The sequence below is a fragment of the Oryx dammah genome, unplaced genomic scaffold, assembly GCF_014754425.2.
Source record: "Oryx dammah isolate SB20612 unplaced genomic scaffold, SCBI_Odam_1.1 HiC_scaffold_4, whole genome shotgun sequence".
Taxonomy (NCBI): domain Eukaryota; kingdom Metazoa; phylum Chordata; class Mammalia; order Artiodactyla; family Bovidae; genus Oryx; species Oryx dammah.
The window spans coordinates 684,310-702,565 of NW_024070188.1; the positions used below are offsets into that span (position 1 = coordinate 684,310).

At 41.5% G+C, this 18,256-nt stretch overlaps 1 protein-coding gene across 1 annotated transcript in view; it reads left to right on the top strand.

Annotated features, from left to right (window-relative positions):
• Positions 1-18,256, top strand: part of LOC120862891 (CD109 antigen-like) — a 143,541-nt gene that overhangs the window by 86,533 nt on the left and 38,752 nt on the right. Inside the window, exons 18-23 of the mRNA XM_040239044.1 lie at positions 3,534-3,675; positions 4,739-4,856; positions 6,697-6,810; positions 8,635-8,853; positions 9,873-10,017; positions 13,677-13,853. Coding sequence (XP_040094978.1) covers positions 3,534-3,675; positions 4,739-4,856; positions 6,697-6,810; positions 8,635-8,853; positions 9,873-10,017; positions 13,677-13,853 — 915 coding nt within the window. The remainder of the gene's footprint in view (positions 1-3,533; positions 3,676-4,738; positions 4,857-6,696; positions 6,811-8,634; positions 8,854-9,872; positions 10,018-13,676; positions 13,854-18,256) is intronic.

Sequence of the window (18,256 nt, forward strand, 5' to 3'; positions counted from 1 at the left end):
GGGGTCTTCGTCACGACACGTGGGATTCTTTGTGTGGTGCAAGGACTCTCTAGCTGTGGTGCGTAGACTCGGTAGTTGTGATGTGGGGGTAGCAACTCGGTAGTTGCCTCAAAGCATGTGAGATCTTAGTTCCTGGACCAGGGATCAAACTCTTGTCCCCTGCATAGCAAGGTGGATTCTTAGCCACTGGACCACCAGGGAGGTCCCCATAAAATATTTTGACTGAAGGAAATGTATAAATGAGAATGATTAATTCTAGAGGCTATTCTCTTCTTTCAGGTAAAATGGTACAAAATCATCTCGAAAGACTACAGAAGTATCATAGTTGCTATCCATGAATTTCTACCCCATGTTCCCCTACTAAACTCCAGACTCTTCATTTTGGGGTTGGTTCTTGATGCCGTAGGACACCTGAGCCTCTGTCCTGAAGTTTTAAGAACAATTTTATAGTCTTAAAGACTTTATGAAGTCATTATGATCTCTGTGTGTATTAAAGACACATGGCACTTTTAGCTTTCTTCATTCATATAATCATTTATCCTAGGCAGCCTTCCAGCCAATCTGATTATGCATGCTTTCTCTGTTGGTCTCAGCTTTTACCCATCTTTGTTTATGTTTACTTATCAAATCCTGGTGCTATCATACTTATTCTATTGTTAGTAACACTCATTGTAATCTTTACCTTTTCTGAGAACCTTCTACGTTTTCACTGTAGCAGAAGAAACCTGATACTTTTACTGGTATATTATGTTCCTGGAAACCTTCAAGTAATTGACATTAATTTTTCTGCCTCTCTTCTGGTTCATGATCTGAAGGTGCATGTTGTTGTTTAGTTGCTAAGGCGTGTCTGACTCTTTCTGGGACCCCATGGGCTATAACCTGCCAGGCTTCTGTGTGCATGGAATTTCCCAGGCAAGAAGACTGGAATGGGTTGCCATTTCTTTCTCCAGGGGATCTTCCTGACCCAGGGATCGAACCCACATCCATCTCCTGCATTGGAGGCAGATTCTTTACCATTGAGCCACTAGGGAAGCCCCCCACCCCCAGCAGGTATATAGAGTTCAGTATTTTCTTGGCTACTTCAAGACCGCTGTTCAGCAGTCCTCAGTTAAAAGCCCCTTATCATTTGAAACTCAAGAATTTCAATCACATATCCTCTAATCAACATTCAGTCACCTGCTTTCCCTTTCCCTCTCTCTATGTTAATGACTCTCACAGAAGAGTCAGAGTCTGACTACTTTGTCTTCCTCGGGGATTTGAATGTGTGGGTGGCCCATCTACTGTGCGCTGTTATGTGAATATCACCATGGCAACAGTAGTCATAAGGTCACGTCATCACCTACCATAGATCTACCCCTAACATTTCAAATGCCTGTCCTTCTACTTTGTATGTGCCCTCACTCCCCTAATTCTGTTAAGTGTCTTCTTTGGTTTTGACCTCTCCTGGTTATTTTTGGTCACTGACTCCTTCTGCCCATATTTGCCCCTAGTACCTGGACCATGGGCTTCCCAGGGGGCTCAGTGGTAAAGAAACTGCCTGCCAGTGCAGGAGATGCAGGTTTGATCCCTGCATAGGGAAGATCCCCTGGAGAAGGAAATGGCAACCCATTCCAGTATTCTGGCCTGGGAAATCCCATGGAGAGAGGAGCCTGGTGGGCTACGGTCCACGGGGTTGCCAAAGAGCTGGAACACGACTAAACAACAACACAACAGCAACAACCTGGACCACGTGGTCAGTCGGTTTGGTAGAATTCTTCCCTAATCCCTGGTCCTTCCATGACATCTTCCCCATTAAATTCAACTCTGGAAGAACTTGATTGTTTATCTTACCCCTCCTGATTCTGCACCCTGATGCTCCACAAATACCTTAAATTCTATGTGTCACAAACCATTGCTCTTCCCTAATATGATTTGACTGATATATGAGCCCTTGAGTTGATACGATTCCATATATCTGTTAATGAAATCATCATCTACCCGCATGTTCGCATCAGAAACCCAAAACTCATCCTTGATTCTTTCCTCTCTGCCAGATGCAGAACAGCTCAGTGATTAAGAAAGGAATTTACCAAGAAATACTTCTGACTTTCAACCCTGGCTTTATGACCCCGAGGAAATTCATTAAGCTCCCTAAACCTCAGGTTTCTCCTTGAATTTAAGCAGTAGTAATATTGCCTCTATTACAGGGCTGTTAGGAGTTTAAATCCAAAAGCATGCAAAGTGCCTTGCACTTGTTTGGTACTCAGAAATCTGCAATTACCTATTATCAGTAGATGATACTCATATTTGCCTGGCATGTAGGAGGCAATGGAAGTTCAAGCTTGGTCTAGTAGGGCAAACCAACACACAGGTAGAAGAGTGTGCTGAGAGGTGTGATGGGGCAGGAGAGTGCGGTAGGGATGCACAGAGCTCATCCAACTGGGAGGCCAAGCAGAGTTATCTCAAGGCTGTCCTTCCTCTCCTCTGCTGGGTCCCGGGTTCCGGGTAGTGCGAGAACCTTCTGTTTCTCCTACGTCCATTCCCCCATCTCTAAACCACTGTTCTCACTGAGACCAGAGTTACCATTATAAAACATGGAGTAGATCACGTTTTTAATTCATTTTAAAACCTTCAGTAGATCATCACTGCTTAAAGGATCAAGCCCAAATCCTTCAGCGTGGGATAACTGATGTTTTAAAATCTGGACCCAGGCATTCTTTCTCTTCTCTTTATGCCAGTCTTCCCTAATAAGCACTGTCATATTCTCGACATGCCTTTGTACTTAGCTTACTTTTTTTCACCCTTCTTGTATGGGACACTCTTTACCTGAAGATGTAAGGAAAATGTAATGCAATAAACAACACAAGATGGATTTTTTTTTCTAGCTGCACCCTCTTCATTATTCAGTTTCTATGTAAAATCAGCTGTTCTCTGCATGGTAGACATTTCGCCTGAGTGGACTGTCACTCATGTATTTGTTTGCCTTCTCCATAGACAGTGGGTGGAGCTCATTGCATTCATCTTTGAATCTTTGGTAACTTCTTCAGTATAATTTTATTTTTTAACGTTTTGTTTTGAAATAGTTTTAGGCTTATAGAAAAGTTGAAAGAATAGAGTTAGGTGATCCAGTATCTGTGTGTCAGTGTGACTGTTTTGTAAGAAAAAAAGCTAATAAGCTGGATTTTTGAAGCATCTTGTGACAGGTACAGCCAAAGGCATTCAGCACTAGGAATCTAAGAAGAAGAGAATAGCAGAATTGGAGGTAACATTTAAAAATGGGGTTTAACGTATTTTTTTGCAGCTGAACTGCAAGTCGTTTTTTAGGTATTGGTTGTAGGGCCAGAGAACTTTTTTTTCCAGCTCTACCATAATTGACCATGTGGCTTGGGGTAAGTCACATGACTTCTGTGGGTCTCGGGTGTCAAATGAGAAGGATTGGAGAAGATAAACTGTAAGGGCCTTGTCAGCTGAGAGATGCTGTAATTCTGTGGACTAGGTTTATGAACATTATCTCCTGTGACTTTCCCCTAACAGTTGTCAATGCTTATTTGTAGATGACAGCGTAGAGTTGGCTGAGAGGTTTGTGGATGAAAATGAAGGCTACTCAGTAGATCTTCATGACTTTTCTCTGGGCAGCAGTCCACGTGTGCGAAAGCATTTTCCAGAAACTTGGATTTGGCTAGACACCAACATGGGGTACGGATTAAAGTTCTTTGTCTGAATGTATTTTGTTTGGTCTTAGTTTTAAGTAAGTTTTGCCCTCTTTCTAATGTTTCAGTATAAACATAGTGTGATAAAGAACTAAATAGACCAAGGGTTTTTAAAGAATGATATTAATTGCATCTAAATATAGTATTTAATTGGAGAAGGGAATGGCAACGCACTCCACTATTCTTGCCTGGAAAATCCTTTGGATGGAGGAGCCTAGTGGGCTATAGTCTGTGGGGTCACAGAGAGTTGAACACAGCTGAGCAACTGAACACACACATGCATAGTATTTAATAAAGCTGTGTGCGAATTGTGACAGTAAGAGGATCATCAAGGAGAAGACAGGCCTTTTCTGAAGAAGGATGATTTTAATTTCCCTGAAGTCACATGGTTCTCACTGGGGAAAGACTGCTGGGAGTTCCTCTGTTGCTTGGGGTGGGAAGCGCTCACGATTGTTCCTTCTGCCTTGTGGTGCCCCATTAAACATCCCTGTGAGCCACAGGCAGAAGAGGTGTGGGTATTGAAAAGAATTCAGTTTAGCTAACAAACTCTGTGCTAATGGCATGATGACTCAACAAGTAAATCATGAAATCTGCATATATTGTGAGTCAGCTATTTATGGAAACTTGAAATAAGACACGAGTCACACCTCCAAAAACAAATATCAGCATTGACAAGAATACAGAGGGAAACTTTTTATGCATATTGAGAGAGACAAATGGGAGTTAAATTTGGAAAAGGTATTTATTATCTATATAAAATTTTTGAAAATGATGCTTGTCTTAAAGATATAAATATTGTAGAAAGATTTTTATTGGAATATGGATCAGTTTGCAGTGTTATGACCTTATTATGACCTGTTCCTTGAGAACTTGGAATGTATTATTTCATGCTTAAATCTTTAAAAAAAATCTAGATATGTATATTATTTGGAAAATTAAAATTTCCCAAAACATGAAAATTCTTCCAAAACATGGTTTAGGTTATGTTGGCCTATTTTGAAGTGTGTCTGTTCTTGGTTTTGTGACTTTTATGTTTACCCTGACTTCAGATCCAGGATTTACCAAGAATTCGAAGTTACTGTGCCTGATTCTATCACTTCTTGGGTTGCAACTGCTTTTGTGATCTCTGAGGATTTAGGTCTTGGACTAACAACTGCTCCAGTGGAGGTAGTGTACGAAAGAGCTGTTTCTAGATGGTACAATGCCACGAAGCAAAGAGAGCGTCAGCTCCTCAATGGATTTTAAAAAAGTGATTGCTTGTGATGTTGATCATAGTTTGGAGATTTCTTGGTGTTTCTTTTTTGTTTTTTATCTGTTTTACATTTTCAAGTGTGAACTGTATTGAACTGTTAACTGTGCTAGCTCTGTATTGAGATTTGGAGAGTAAGTTTATTATTGACTGAGTCCAGTCACTTCCAAAGGCCAGAAGAGAGAGTATGTCCTCTTTAAAGATGAGTAGAACTCAGAATGTCCCCTAGCAAACATTCCTTCACAACTCTTTGGTCAAATTATATCCCATGTCACTTCCTAAACCGTCGCTGACAAGAGGAATATAATGACTGTGATTGGTCTTAGACCAGTAGCTTTCAGCTCTGCCATATCAGAAGCCGGTTTTTAAAAACAGATATTTTGTTTTGTCCCTCAACCATCTATGCAAATGAAATGCATAGAAAATTTAATATACCTTCATATTCAAGTAAAATAATCAGTAAGATGTCCTAAGTGAAATACCAAGGAGAAATAAAAGGAAAGTAATGTATAATAATATACTTTTTAGTATGTAAGTGGCCAGGCATAGTTGCACAAGAAGGCCTAGTAACATATTTGAATATTTATGTGGTACATAGAATCACCTTGTGTGCAACAGCTGCAAAATACAATTTGATATACATGTATTAGCAAGGCAAAAACCTTGAGTGGTGCTGCCTGTGGTGATGTAAAGTTTTGAAATAGTGAAGAAGTTTTGGTAAAGTTACAAAACAAAGGGCAGTTTCCTCTTGATTTACAAACTAGTTGTATATTGATAGATGCTTTGGGTTTATATATGTGTTGTAATTAGGTTGTAAGTCCAGGTTATTATAACCAGGTGCTTTATCTACATGAAAGGACATTTAAGAATCATGAGGAACACAGGACAATTCTTCATTGTCTGGGACCGTCCAGAGCATGCAGACCTTCCCTGCTAAGTGCCAAGAGCACTCATTGTGACAATCTGAGACTGCCACAGATTTCCAAATAAACTTCTAAGAAAGAATTAACTGCTGCCAGTGAGAAGCTTTGCCAACACTATCATAGTTTAGGTGACCAACATATATGTATGTGTTCATATGTTGGGCTTCCCTGGTAGCTCAGACAGTAAAGAATCTGCCTGCACTCCAGGAGACCCCAGTTGGATCCCTGAGTCAGGAAGATCTGGAGAAGGGAATGGCTGCCCACTCCCGTATTCTTGCCTGGAGAATTCCATGGACAGAGGAGCCTGGCGGGCTACAGTCCATAGGGTAGTAGGCAAAAGATCATTTACTTTTCATAGGAGCCTAAGACAGATGCTGTTTCATTTGGGCAGTGGCTTTAAAAGCAGAATGATGGAATCGGCATGGCAGAGTAGTGGAAGAGGAGCTTGGCTATGGCCTCAGATATGGCGGGGTCCAGTTCTGGCTCTTGCACTTTCCAGCAGTGTGCTCTTATACTAGTTACAGAGGTGGCTGAGCTTCAGGTTTTTTCCCTGTAAAATATGACCATAACACCCGCCTGCATAGGTGTGATGAAATAATTTGTATAAAGTCCCTGGTTCCTAGAAGGAGTTTCATAAAATATAGTGATTACTGTGTTATAAATCACAGCCGTATGCCCCTGTTTATTTAGGATAGGTTGCTGTTTTCTGTTGGTAGACAAGAGGACATTTCTATGTGAAGCTACTAATAAGTGTCATAGGTTTTGTGAGATTTAAGTGTGTAAAGTGTGAAGCTCTGGACTTAAATAAAATCTGTATTCATTGTGTTCTTTCCAGCTCCAAGCCTTCCAACCATTTTTCATTTTTTTGAATCTTCCATACTCTGTCATCAGAGGTGAAGAATTTGCTTTGGAAGTAACCATATTCAATTATTTGAAAGATGCCACTGAGGTAATGTGCTAAAAGGTTTGTTCATCATTTACATGTCAGGAAAAAAATGAAGAAAACATGCTGGCATTGGGTTATGTAGTGTTTGGGCATCTACAAATTGTATGCATTTCTGGAATATTGAAAATAGCTGTACTTTGCCCACCATTTCTTCAGCTCATTAATGTTGAAGGATATTGCTGGCATGTCTGGGCGTTTTCCCCTTAGTTTCTAGTGCGGGTTCTTTGCTTTAGTCCCACAGCTTCATTTCTTGGCATCTCTTCCTCTTCCTGCCCTTTCTCCCCATATTTCCCCCCTGCTCTACTCCCACGTTTAGAATGGCTTGCCACTTCACACTGCCACTGAGTGCCCGCTGCAACTGGCAAGAATTTATTCCTTTCAAGGACTGGTTTGGAACTAAGGTGTCTTCCTTGAGGAATCTCACTCATGCTGTTAGGCTTGCGGTCCCCATATTTGTACAATATTTTATATATATTTTTAAATCTATTTTTAAATAGAGGATAATTGCTTTACAATGTTGTGTTGGTTTCTGCCATACAGCAACATGAATCAGCCATGGGTATACATATGTCCCCTCTCTCTTGGACCCTCCCCACCCCTGACCATCCCACCCCTCTAGGTTATCACAGGGCGCTGGGTTGAGCTCCCTGTGTTAATGTCTTCTGTTTCCAAGGCTTTGATTTTTGAGTCGTGGTCTGGTGTCCCCTCAGCCAATCAGTTCCCTGTAAGGCAGGGGTAGGCCCACTGTTTGTATTTTGCCCATAGTCGTGCTAATGAAATGATTCCCACACCACCCCCACCCCCAGACTAGGGATTGTAATTAACCTCACTACCATCATCTCTTTAAGCACTATGTCTAGAGAATAAACTGGTTCTTATTTTCTAATTTTACTTTTTAATTTTCTCTTTATAGTGTAAAGAGCAAAAGATCTGGAGTCAGAAGGCCCAGATTCGGTATCCAGCTTGCCCACTTAATGACCAGTAACTTAATTGCAGTTTACTCATCTGTGGGAGGTGGGAGGGGGGTTCATGTTTGGGAGCTCATGTACACCCATGGCGGATTCATGACAATGTATGCCAAAACCAATACAGTATTGTAAAGTAAAATAAAGTAAAAATAAAAATAAAAAAAGAAATATTTTGAGAAACAGATGAGAAAATAAGTGGGAAAAACAATTAGTAAAGTCTAAGATCCAGAGAAATGCTCTTCTTGATGAGCCTGGTAACTTTGATGTACTCTATGGAAGTTTACAGCCAACATGTGCTTCAGGACTAGTGTCTGAGTGATACTTTTCTTGGAATAATTTTAGCAGAGATTCTCAATGAGTGTAATAACATTTCATCCTGTTTGCCTCAGGTTTTTCTAATGGGACTAGTGTCCCAGGATGACACAGCTGAGTAAGGCTGGTGGTAGTACCATGACATGAAATAAGCCAGTTCTCAGAAAATGAGAGAATTTAATGTTAGTGGGAGTTTAATGTTAGACTTGAAGAAGGCCATTTCCCCACTTGTCTTGAGGTAGGTGAAAAAAGCGTGAAAGCACTAGGTTTTTCCTGTTACCTCTACACGCTCTTCTTGGCTGAACCTTTCTGTCTCGTTTTTCTCTAGTCTTGGGCCTCACAGATTTAACCACACTTAAAAGGGTATGGCAACCCACTCCAGTATTCTTGCCTGCAGAATCCCATGGACAGAGGAGCCTGGTGGGCTGCAGTCCATAGGATTGCAAGGAGTTGACTGAAGTGACTTAGCATGTATGCACAAAGCAGCATTTTACTGAGGAGCAATTTATTATACAGAACCTTTGATGACTTTTTTTTTTTCTTTCAGGTTAAGGTAATCATTGAGAAAAGTGATGCATTTGATATTTTAATGGCTTCGAATGAAATAAATGCCACGGGACACCAACAGACCATTCTGGTTCCCAGTGAGGATGGGGCAACTGTTCTTTTCCCGGTCAGGCCAACACGTCTGGGGGAAGTGCCCATCACGGTCACAGCTGTTTCACCTGCTGCTTCTGATGCCGTCACCCAGAGGATTTTAGTGAAGGTAAATACTTGAAGTCTAAAATGAAATGGAAATACATAATTGAAAAGGAAGCAGAAGACGGTTTTTCTCATGGTTAAGTTCGTTTCCAAGACCTGGTAGGACATCTTCTCCACCCTCCAGGAAGACCTAATGTTTTTCTCATCTAAATGTAAAAATATATCATGCAATTGGAGGTAATTGCCAACGTCTTATTCACATTTATAGTATGATTTTAAAGCAGGTTATATTTACACTCTGTGTGACGTTGGAATCCTGTTAAATTGTGTCAAGTTGATATATAGATTTTGAATTTTGGAATTCCTCAGTACAGGTAGAATAGGTTTTGTAGGTTTTTTTTTTGGAGGAGACAGGATGCACAAATAGGCAACTCAGCATAGTAGATAAGCACTTGTGTTCTGGAGGGAGGCAGCCCTGGGTTTCATCTCAGCTCTGTCAAGGGTGCCTTTGGACAAGGTATTTAATCTCTGTCTTTGAATTATAAAAGGACCTATTTCAGAGGGTTTCTCATCCCCTTTTCATCTTCTCCTTTATCATTTCCATTGCCATTCTGTGAACTATTTTCTCTAATTTAAAGAGAAAGTAAACATTTATTAACGAGTTTGGACTAAGAATCAAGACCTTGTAGGTACTTATCTAACCATACACAGGCCAGATGATTAACTCATTATCTGCCTATGCTGCTGCTGCTGCTAAGTCGCTTCAGTCGTGTCCGACTCTGTGCAACCCCATACACGGCAGCCCACCAGGCTTCCCTGTCCCTGAGATTCTCCAGGCAAGAACACTGGAGTGGGTTGCCACTTCCTTCTCCAATGCATGAAAGTGAAAAGTGAAAGTGAAGTCTCTCAGTGGTGCCCGACTCCTAGCGACCCCATGGACTGCAGCCCACCAGGCTCTGTCCATGGGATTTTCCAGGCAAGAGTACTGGAGTGGGGTGCCATCGCCTTCTCTGTTATCTGCCTATAGTTTTCTCTAAACAGAGGAATAGAGACCATGTTAATTCTGTTACTTTTTATCAACAGGCTGAAGGAATAGAAAAATCGTATTCACAATCCATCTTGCTAGATTTGACTGACAGCACGCTACAAACTACCCTGAAAACACTGAGTTTCTCCTTTCCTCCTCATACAGTGAGTGGCAGTGAGAGGGTTCAGATCACTGCAATTGGTAAGAACAGAGTATATCACCCTCACTATCGGTTTATTTGTATATGGTAATACACATTTCTCATTTATTTGTACATGCATTTTCTTTTTTAATAAATTATTTAAATTGAAGTACAGTTGATTGACCGTGTTTTGGGGGAACAGTAAAGTGATTCAGTTATACATATGTGTATATATATATATATATTTTCAGATCCTGTTCCATTGTAGTTTATTACAAGAAATTGAATATAGTTCCCTGTAATATACCGTAGGTCCTTTTTAGGTATATTTTCTTATTTAATCCTAATTAAATAAGAAGGAGTTGTAAAAAGTTTTAGTTGCTGCCAACCACTGATTACAGTAGAAAGGCAGGTAAGATGTGTGTCTGGACCAGTTCTTCTCAGTCTTCAAGGCGCACATAGATCTTCTGGGCACTCTGTGTGAAGGCGGATTCCGGCTCAGTAGGCGTTCTGCGTTTCTAACAGGTTCCCAGGTCTTGCTGATGTTTCTGGTGTGCAGTCCACTGTTTGAGTAGCCAGGCCACAGTGTTGTGTGGCTGGAGGGAGTTGTTCTGCCTTTGTGGCTCTCAGTCACTGGTGAATATCACAGCCTTCTGTGGAGCTTTGAAAATACGCAAATGTCTGGGTTCCACTCCCAGTCTACTCAGTGAGACTCCGTTGGGCTATGGCTAGGGCATGCATGTTTTGGAAAGGTTCCGCTAGTGCTTCTGACAACCAGAAGCTGAAGACCACTGCCTCGAGCGGTTCTCTGTGCAGAACACAAGTACCCTGTACCGTTGGAAGCTACCCACTGACTTAGTCACCTTCTCCTAGTTGTCTTGGTAACCCCAAAGGACTTTCAACTATTAGAACTTCCACAGAAATGGCTTATTTGTATAGCTGTGCTTTACAAATAACTGAAAGAAATATTTAGATTTTGTTGTTGTTCAGTCGCTCAGTCGTGTCCGACTTTGTGACCCCACGGACTGCAGCACGCCAGGCTTCCTTGTCCTTCACTATCTCCTGGAGTTTGCTCAAACTTGAGTTGATGATGCTATCCAACCATCTCATCCTCTGTCACCCCATTCTCCTCCTGCCCTTAATCTTTCCCAGCATCAGGGTCTTTTCCAATGAGTCGGCTCTTTGCATCAGGCAGCCCAAGTACTGGCAATGTTTTGATTAATGACATCTAAATAATTTGTTAGGTCTTTGAGGTTTTAAGACCTAAGGCACTTTTTCATAGGTTCTTTTGAATCTCACCTGCAGGTGTAGTGCTTTTTATTATTACTCCAAACAGTCAGTCCCTCTAGAGTGGGCTTTTTGGGGAGCTTAGATATAATTCTTGAAAAGAAATAAATAAACTCTCTGTTAAGGAGAATACATTCTGCTTAAGCACCTCCCACAGTGGTGGGGTGCTGGCAGATGGTATGGCATGTCTGCACACATACAGAGGGAAGCGTCTTGAAGGTTTTTCTTTTTAAACTTTTTATTTTGTATTGGGGTAAAGGCCACCCACTCCAGTATTCTGGCCTGGAGAATTCCATAGACTGTATAGTCCATGGTGTCAGAAAGAGTCAGACATGACTGAGTGATAGCTTATGGTGAACGGTGTTGGATTTGTCATCTCCGAAGAAGATTTAACTTCGGGGCCAGGGACCAGGCTTGATCACTCAAGAGCTTTTGTGTAGCAGAGTTTTATTAAAGTGAAAAGGAACAGGGAAAGCTTCTGACACAGACATCGGAAGGGGAGCGGAGAATGCCCCCCTTGCTAGTGTTAGCAAGGGAGTTAAATACTTTTTTAATTGGTTATTACAGTAAATCAAAAGAATGTCTCAAGGTTGTGAACATCTTACTAGACTCACTCCCATAATATACATTTTAAGATAACAGAAGATCTAGCAGATTTTCAGGAAGGAGAAACATGTCCTCAAGCAGGATACATTATTGTTATACAATCCTTACTAAGGAATGTAGGAGAAAACATTTGTCCTTTCCTCCTTGAGAATTTCAGACCCCTGTCTCCTCCTTGAGAGCCTCAGACGCCTTTCTCCTCCTTGGGGACCCTGGCCTTCTTATCAACCTGCCTAGGAATTGATTCTCTTATGAGCGGCTCTCACTTTCTTTCACAGCCAGTTAACAGTGCTGTGGTAGTTTCGGGTGAACAGTGAAGGTACTCAGCCATACATATACCTGCATCCATTCTCCCCCAAACTCCTGTCCCATCCCGGCTCCCACATAACATTGAGCAGAGTTCCATGTGCTATACAGTAGGTCCCTGCTGGTTATCCATTTATAATAAAGCAGTGTATATATCTGGAGAAGGTAATGGCAACCCACTCCAGTACTCTTGCCTGGAGAATCCCATGGAGGGAGGAGCCTCGTAGGCTACAGTCCATGGGGTCGCAAAGAGTCGGACACGACTGAGCAATTTCACTTTCCCTTTCACTTTCATATATGTTCATCCCCAAACTCCCTAACTATCCCTTCCCCGCAAGAGCCTTGAAGTTTGAGTGTGTACCATCTTTCCTCATGTTGGAATGAATCTGCCTGTGGTTGTTGACTATTCTGAAGTTTAATTTTAAAGTTTGATTTAAAGTAATGTTTTTTTCAAGTTTTATTTTTATATAGTATTTATTTAAAAAAACCTGTTCGGTTTTTTACTTTCTATTAAAAAACCTATTTGTGTTTTACTTGGTGAATATTGGCTTGCTTCTTTGAATATTAAAAGTGCAAGTTTATGTTCACTCTGAATATTAAAAGCATAATGTGCAGTAGTGGTAATAATAAGAAACAAAACCTGCACTGGTGTTTACTTCTCTGAGTTAACATCTAAAGTTTAAGACATGGTACTCTAGCATGACTGCAGCCTACCCACGTGAAAGTCTTCCTCTCTTATTTGGATTCATTTTTCTAGGAGCAAGTTTTTAATAGGTATTTGGACTTGGAATGGTGACGTTTTTAAAGTAAACTACACTGACGAATGTTCTTCTCTACACAGTTCAACCATAGTGAGGTCAAAATTAGAACTCAGCCTTTACATTTCTAAATTTTTACTTATTTTCTAGAGTCATGGTGTTAGAATGTAGGTAGAGGAATGTGGGTAAGAGTGTGTTTTGTTTAACTTTATGTTATTAACTTTGAAAAGTACTTTTAACCTGTTTTGATCCTGAGATTCACTGAAACATATATACCAGTTAGTTCTACTTTGTTGTTCAAAATAAAGCACATTGAAAAATACCACAATCCCTGCCCTTAGAACGTCATTTCTCAAGATTTTATAGTGTATTAGTAAGGAAGTCAAAATAAAGTTCTATTTATGTGAAGAATACTAATAGTAAAACTTTACTTCCCTATATAAGAATGACGATTTCCTAATGCAAATCCTGACATTTTGGTTAGAAATTTAAAAAAAAAAAAAAAAAAGCTTACAGTTTGCTTATATGTGCTGTATCTTTGAGCTAAAAGTCTCCTAATTTGTTGCATAATCTACAAGTTCAGTACCACTGTATAATCATTTATTTGACCAATCTTCCTAAAAGCCTGATGTAAAGTTTCTACTGTGTTCCTGGCAGTGAGACAGTCATAGTGCTTCAATGTTGGGCGCCTTCTGCTCTCTTTGCCACTAGGAGGTATGGTTATTGGGGATTTGCTGACCTTGATAAATATCTTGTGCTTTCAGGAGATATTCTGGGTTCTTCCATCAATGGCTTGGATTCCCTGATTCGGATGCCTTATGGCTGTGGTGAACAGAACATGATAAATTTTGCTCCAAATATTTATGTTTTGGATTATCTGACTAAAAAGAAACAATTGACTGAGAATTTAAAAGAAAAAGCCCTTTCTTTTATGAGGCAAGGTAAGCATTTTAGAAATATACTTTTTTTTTTTTTTTTTTGTAAAAATGCATTTGCTTCTGTTTTGGGTTTGTTTTTGGTCAGAGTTGACTCTAGACTGTATTTCAGAATGGACAGATTTTGTCTTTGCTGTGTGATTGTGACATGAGATGGTGTGGAATGTGCCAGAAGTGTTAACAGCTGTCACTACTTGTCCTCAGCTCCAGGCTCACTGACTGCTGCTAAGATGTTTGTTAAAGGAGTTTGATCCTGGAGGGGCTTATATTTTCATAAGGGATTGGAAATTTAATGTCACTTAAAAATCTGATGGTGAAGGACAGGCAAGGCTGGTGTGCTGCAGTTCATGGGGTTGCAAAGAGGTAGACACAACTTAGTGACTGAACAACACCACAAATCTGAAGAAATGAGTATTCATTGAGTCATTCCACATTTCTGGAGTATCTCTTAGGGGCCAGGGTCAGTTCCCATGCTGAGGCAGCAGGAAGTCAGGCCTTTCCTCCCAGGGAAGTCCGTGTTCAGTGGAGAAAGTCTGTATGTAGTGAACACGTGTGGCATCACGTGGAGGGGGCTTTTAACATTCGAAGTAGCTGGGGGCTAGGAGGGAAGAGTGAGTATGGGGGCCCCTCCTGGTCACATGGAAAACACGATAACTGTGCCCTGGCGCCCTAGGGGGGCTGATGCTGTTTGCAGACACACAGATGCTCTGTGTCTACAAGTTACTAATAACAATAATTAACATCCGTCGATGCTTACAAATGTGGCAGGCAGTGTTCTAAGCACCTTACATAATATTTTACTTACTGGTCACAGTCAGTATGGTTATTGTCCTCCTCTTTTTACAGATAAAAGTCTGTAAAAATCTGGCACAGAAAAATTGCCTAACTTGTTAGGTCACTTAGCAGATGAGTGGCAGACCTGGGGTCTGAACTCACTGTCTGGCCCCAGAATCCGTACTCTTAATGTCCGTACTTAGGAGGAAATGGAAAGTTGTGAGGCATTTTTAACAATGTAAACTTGATTTTTTCCCAGTACTCTAAAAGCTAGCCACCCAGAGTCACAGTTTCAGCTTTGCGCTTCCATTAGGGGACCTCTAGCAAGATCTAGGTGGCTCAGTGGTAGAGAATTTGCCTGCCAATACAGGAGATGCTAGTTTAATCCCTGGGTCAGAAAGATGCCCTGGAGAAGGAAATGGCAACTCACTCCAGTATACTTGCCTAGGAAATCCCATGCGCAGAAGAGCCTGGTAAGCTACAGTCCATGGGGTCACAGAACAGTTGGACATGATTTAGCGACTAAACAAGAAGAAGTAACATCTCTGTGTGGCTGAGTTTATCATTCTGCACAGTTTGGGGTACATGCTGTCCATCAAACTGATGAGGAAATTGGTCAAAATTATAGGAGACTGCTTGTTCAATATAATCTATAAATTGAATGAACACTTTCCATCCTACCTTTTTTAAAACAATGAATGGGTTAAATGCAATAGAGGCAAGCCTGTTAGTGATTTGGCTAACTTTTCCACAGTTAAGAATGAGAAAACTCAGTAAAGACGTCATTTTAATGTGAGCTTTTCTTCCAGGTTCCCTCATTATGAAGGGGCATGTTTATCCTAAACTAACTGCTGTGTAATAATGATAATAACTTACCCTGTTTTACAAATATTTTAATTTAATTTTCACAAAAGCCCTTGGAGATAGGAGACTGTTATTGCTTCCATTTTGCAGATGAGAAAACTGGGGTATGGGAGGCTAAATAACTTCCCCATGGTTCTACTGGATGGCCTGCCTCCCAAGTCCATGGTCAGAATGCCAAGAGATAGCATTACTTTGCAACATTCTTAGGCTGTTGGAAGCAATAGGAGAGGATGGAGGAGGACCAGGAATTGGGCCAAGACTCTTCAGTAATGACCAACGTGCAAGAGGTCTCAATGAGAGTTCTGAAAAAATAGGAAGGGAGGCCCATGGCCCCTATAGGGAAAGAGAGGGCAGAGGTTAGAATCTCGGGTGTCAGGTTAGACCAGAGTGAGTTGTGAGATGTTAGATACAGGAAGCTGAGCTGCAGTCAGTTTCCTGAGTGCCCCCTGGGCTAGGTGGGCAAACACTGTCTGAGTGCAAGTCTGGGGCTGCGTGGGAGGACAGACTTAAGGGAGGCTGGGGACTGGGATCAGGGCTGGATGTGACCTGACTTCTGCAGTGAAGGACATAGTGGTAGAGTTTCCATCAGATTAGAGCCAGGTGTTTCAGGCATTTAGGTTTCCCTAGTGGCTCAGATTGGAGAAGGCAATGGCACCCCACTCCAGTACTCCTGCCTGGGAAATCCCATGGACAGAGGAGCCTGGTAGGCTGCAGTCCATGGGGTCGAGAAGAGTCGGACACGACTGTGCGACTTCACTTTCAGTTTTCACTTTCATGCATTGGAGAAGGCAGTGGCAACCCACTCCAGTGTTCTTGCCTGGAGAATCCAATGGACGGGAGAACCTGGTGGGCTGCCGTCTATGGGGTCACACAGAGTCAGACATGACTGAAGTGACTGAGCAGCAGCAGTGGCTCAGATGGTAAAGAAGCTGCAGTGTAGGAGAAGTTCCAATCCCTGGGTCGGAAAGATCCCCTGGAGAAGGAAATGACAACCCATTCCAGTATTCTTGCCTGGAAAATTCCATGGACAGAAGAGCCTGGTGGGCCATAATCCCTGAGGTCACAAAGAGCTGGACGCGACTGATACTTTCAGGAATTTATGACATCTCATGCCTAGGTCCTTAAGTCCTCTAGGAAATTCTCAAAGATGTAGCAATTGGTGCTTTCTGTACTGAAAGAAAGTGAAAGTGAAGTCACTCAGTCGTGTCCGACTCTTTGCGACCCCATGGACTGTAGCCTACCAGGCTGCTCTGTCCATGCGATTTTCCAGGCAATAATACTGGAGTGGATTGCCATTTCCTTCTCCAGGGGATCTTCCCAACCCAGGGATTGAACCTGGGTCTCCCGCATTGTAGACAGACGCTTTACCGTCTGAGCCACCAGGGAAGTACTGAGCTGCCCCTTAAAAATTATTCTCCTTTCTGCATATGTTTGTGAATCAGCCATGTTTTTTTCAGTGTAGCTATTAATTTATTTAAAAACAATGGTAAAAATATCAAATGTTCTATCATATATGCAGAAAACACATGTTATTAATGTTTCAAGAAAAATGGTACTTATATACTAAGACATTTACTCTGTGATTTCAAGTACTTATGATCTTCATGTAATTCATCTTTGCATGTCCTTTACCTGGAATGGCCTTCATGATCAAGGAACTATGTTTGCTTATAAAATCCACTGATTTTTAAAGTGATTCAGTCATATTTTAAATATATAAATACAGGAGCTGCTTTTTTTCCAAGAGGCAAGCTTATTGGAAACAGGGTAACAGGGTAAGTTATTATCATTATTACACAGCAGTTAGTTTAGGATAAATGTGTCCCTTCATAATGAGGGAACCCAGAGGAAAAGCTCACATTAAAATAATGTCTTTACTGAGTTTTCTAATTCTTAACTGTGGAAAAGTTAGCCAAATCACTAACAAGCTTGCCTTAAACTTATAATTAAGTTTAAGCAGTGGTACCAGGGATTCTTGGTATAGTGTTCAGTTCAGTCGCTCAGTCGTGTCTGACTCTTTATGACCCCATGAACTGCAGCACGCCAGGCCTCCCTGTCCATCACCAACTCCCAGAGTCCATCCAAACCCATGTCTACTGAGTCAGTGATGCCATCCAGCCATCTCATCCTCTGTCGTCCCCTTCTCCTCCCGCCCTCAATCTTTCCCAGCATCAGGGTCTTTTCCAATGAGTCAGCTCTTCACATCAGGTGACCAAAGTACTGAAGTTTCAGCTTCAACATCAGTCCTTCCAGTGAACATCCAGGACTGATCTGCTTTAGGATGGACTGGTTGGATCTCCTTGCAGTCCAAGGGACTCTCAAGAGTCTCCAACACCACAGGTTCAAAAGCATCAATTCTTCGGCGCTCAGCTTTCTTTATAGTCCTACTCTCACATCCATACATGACTACTGGAAAAACCATAGCCTTGACTAGACAGACCTTTGTTGGCAAAGTAGTGTCTCTGCTTTTTAACATGCTGCCTAGGTTGGTCATAACTTTCCTTCCAAGGAGTAAGCGTCTTTTAATTTCAGGGCTGCAGTCACCATCTGCCGTGATTTTGGAGCCCAGAAAAATAAAGTCAGCCACTGTGTCCACTGTTTCCCCATCTATTTCCCATGAAGTGATGGGACCGGATGCCATGTTCTTAGTTTTCTGAATGTTGAGCTTTAAGCCAACTTTTTCACTCTCCTCTTTCACTTTCATCAAGAGGCTTTTTAGTTCTTCCTCAAGTTCTGCCATAAAGGTGGTGTCATCTGCATATCTGAGGTTA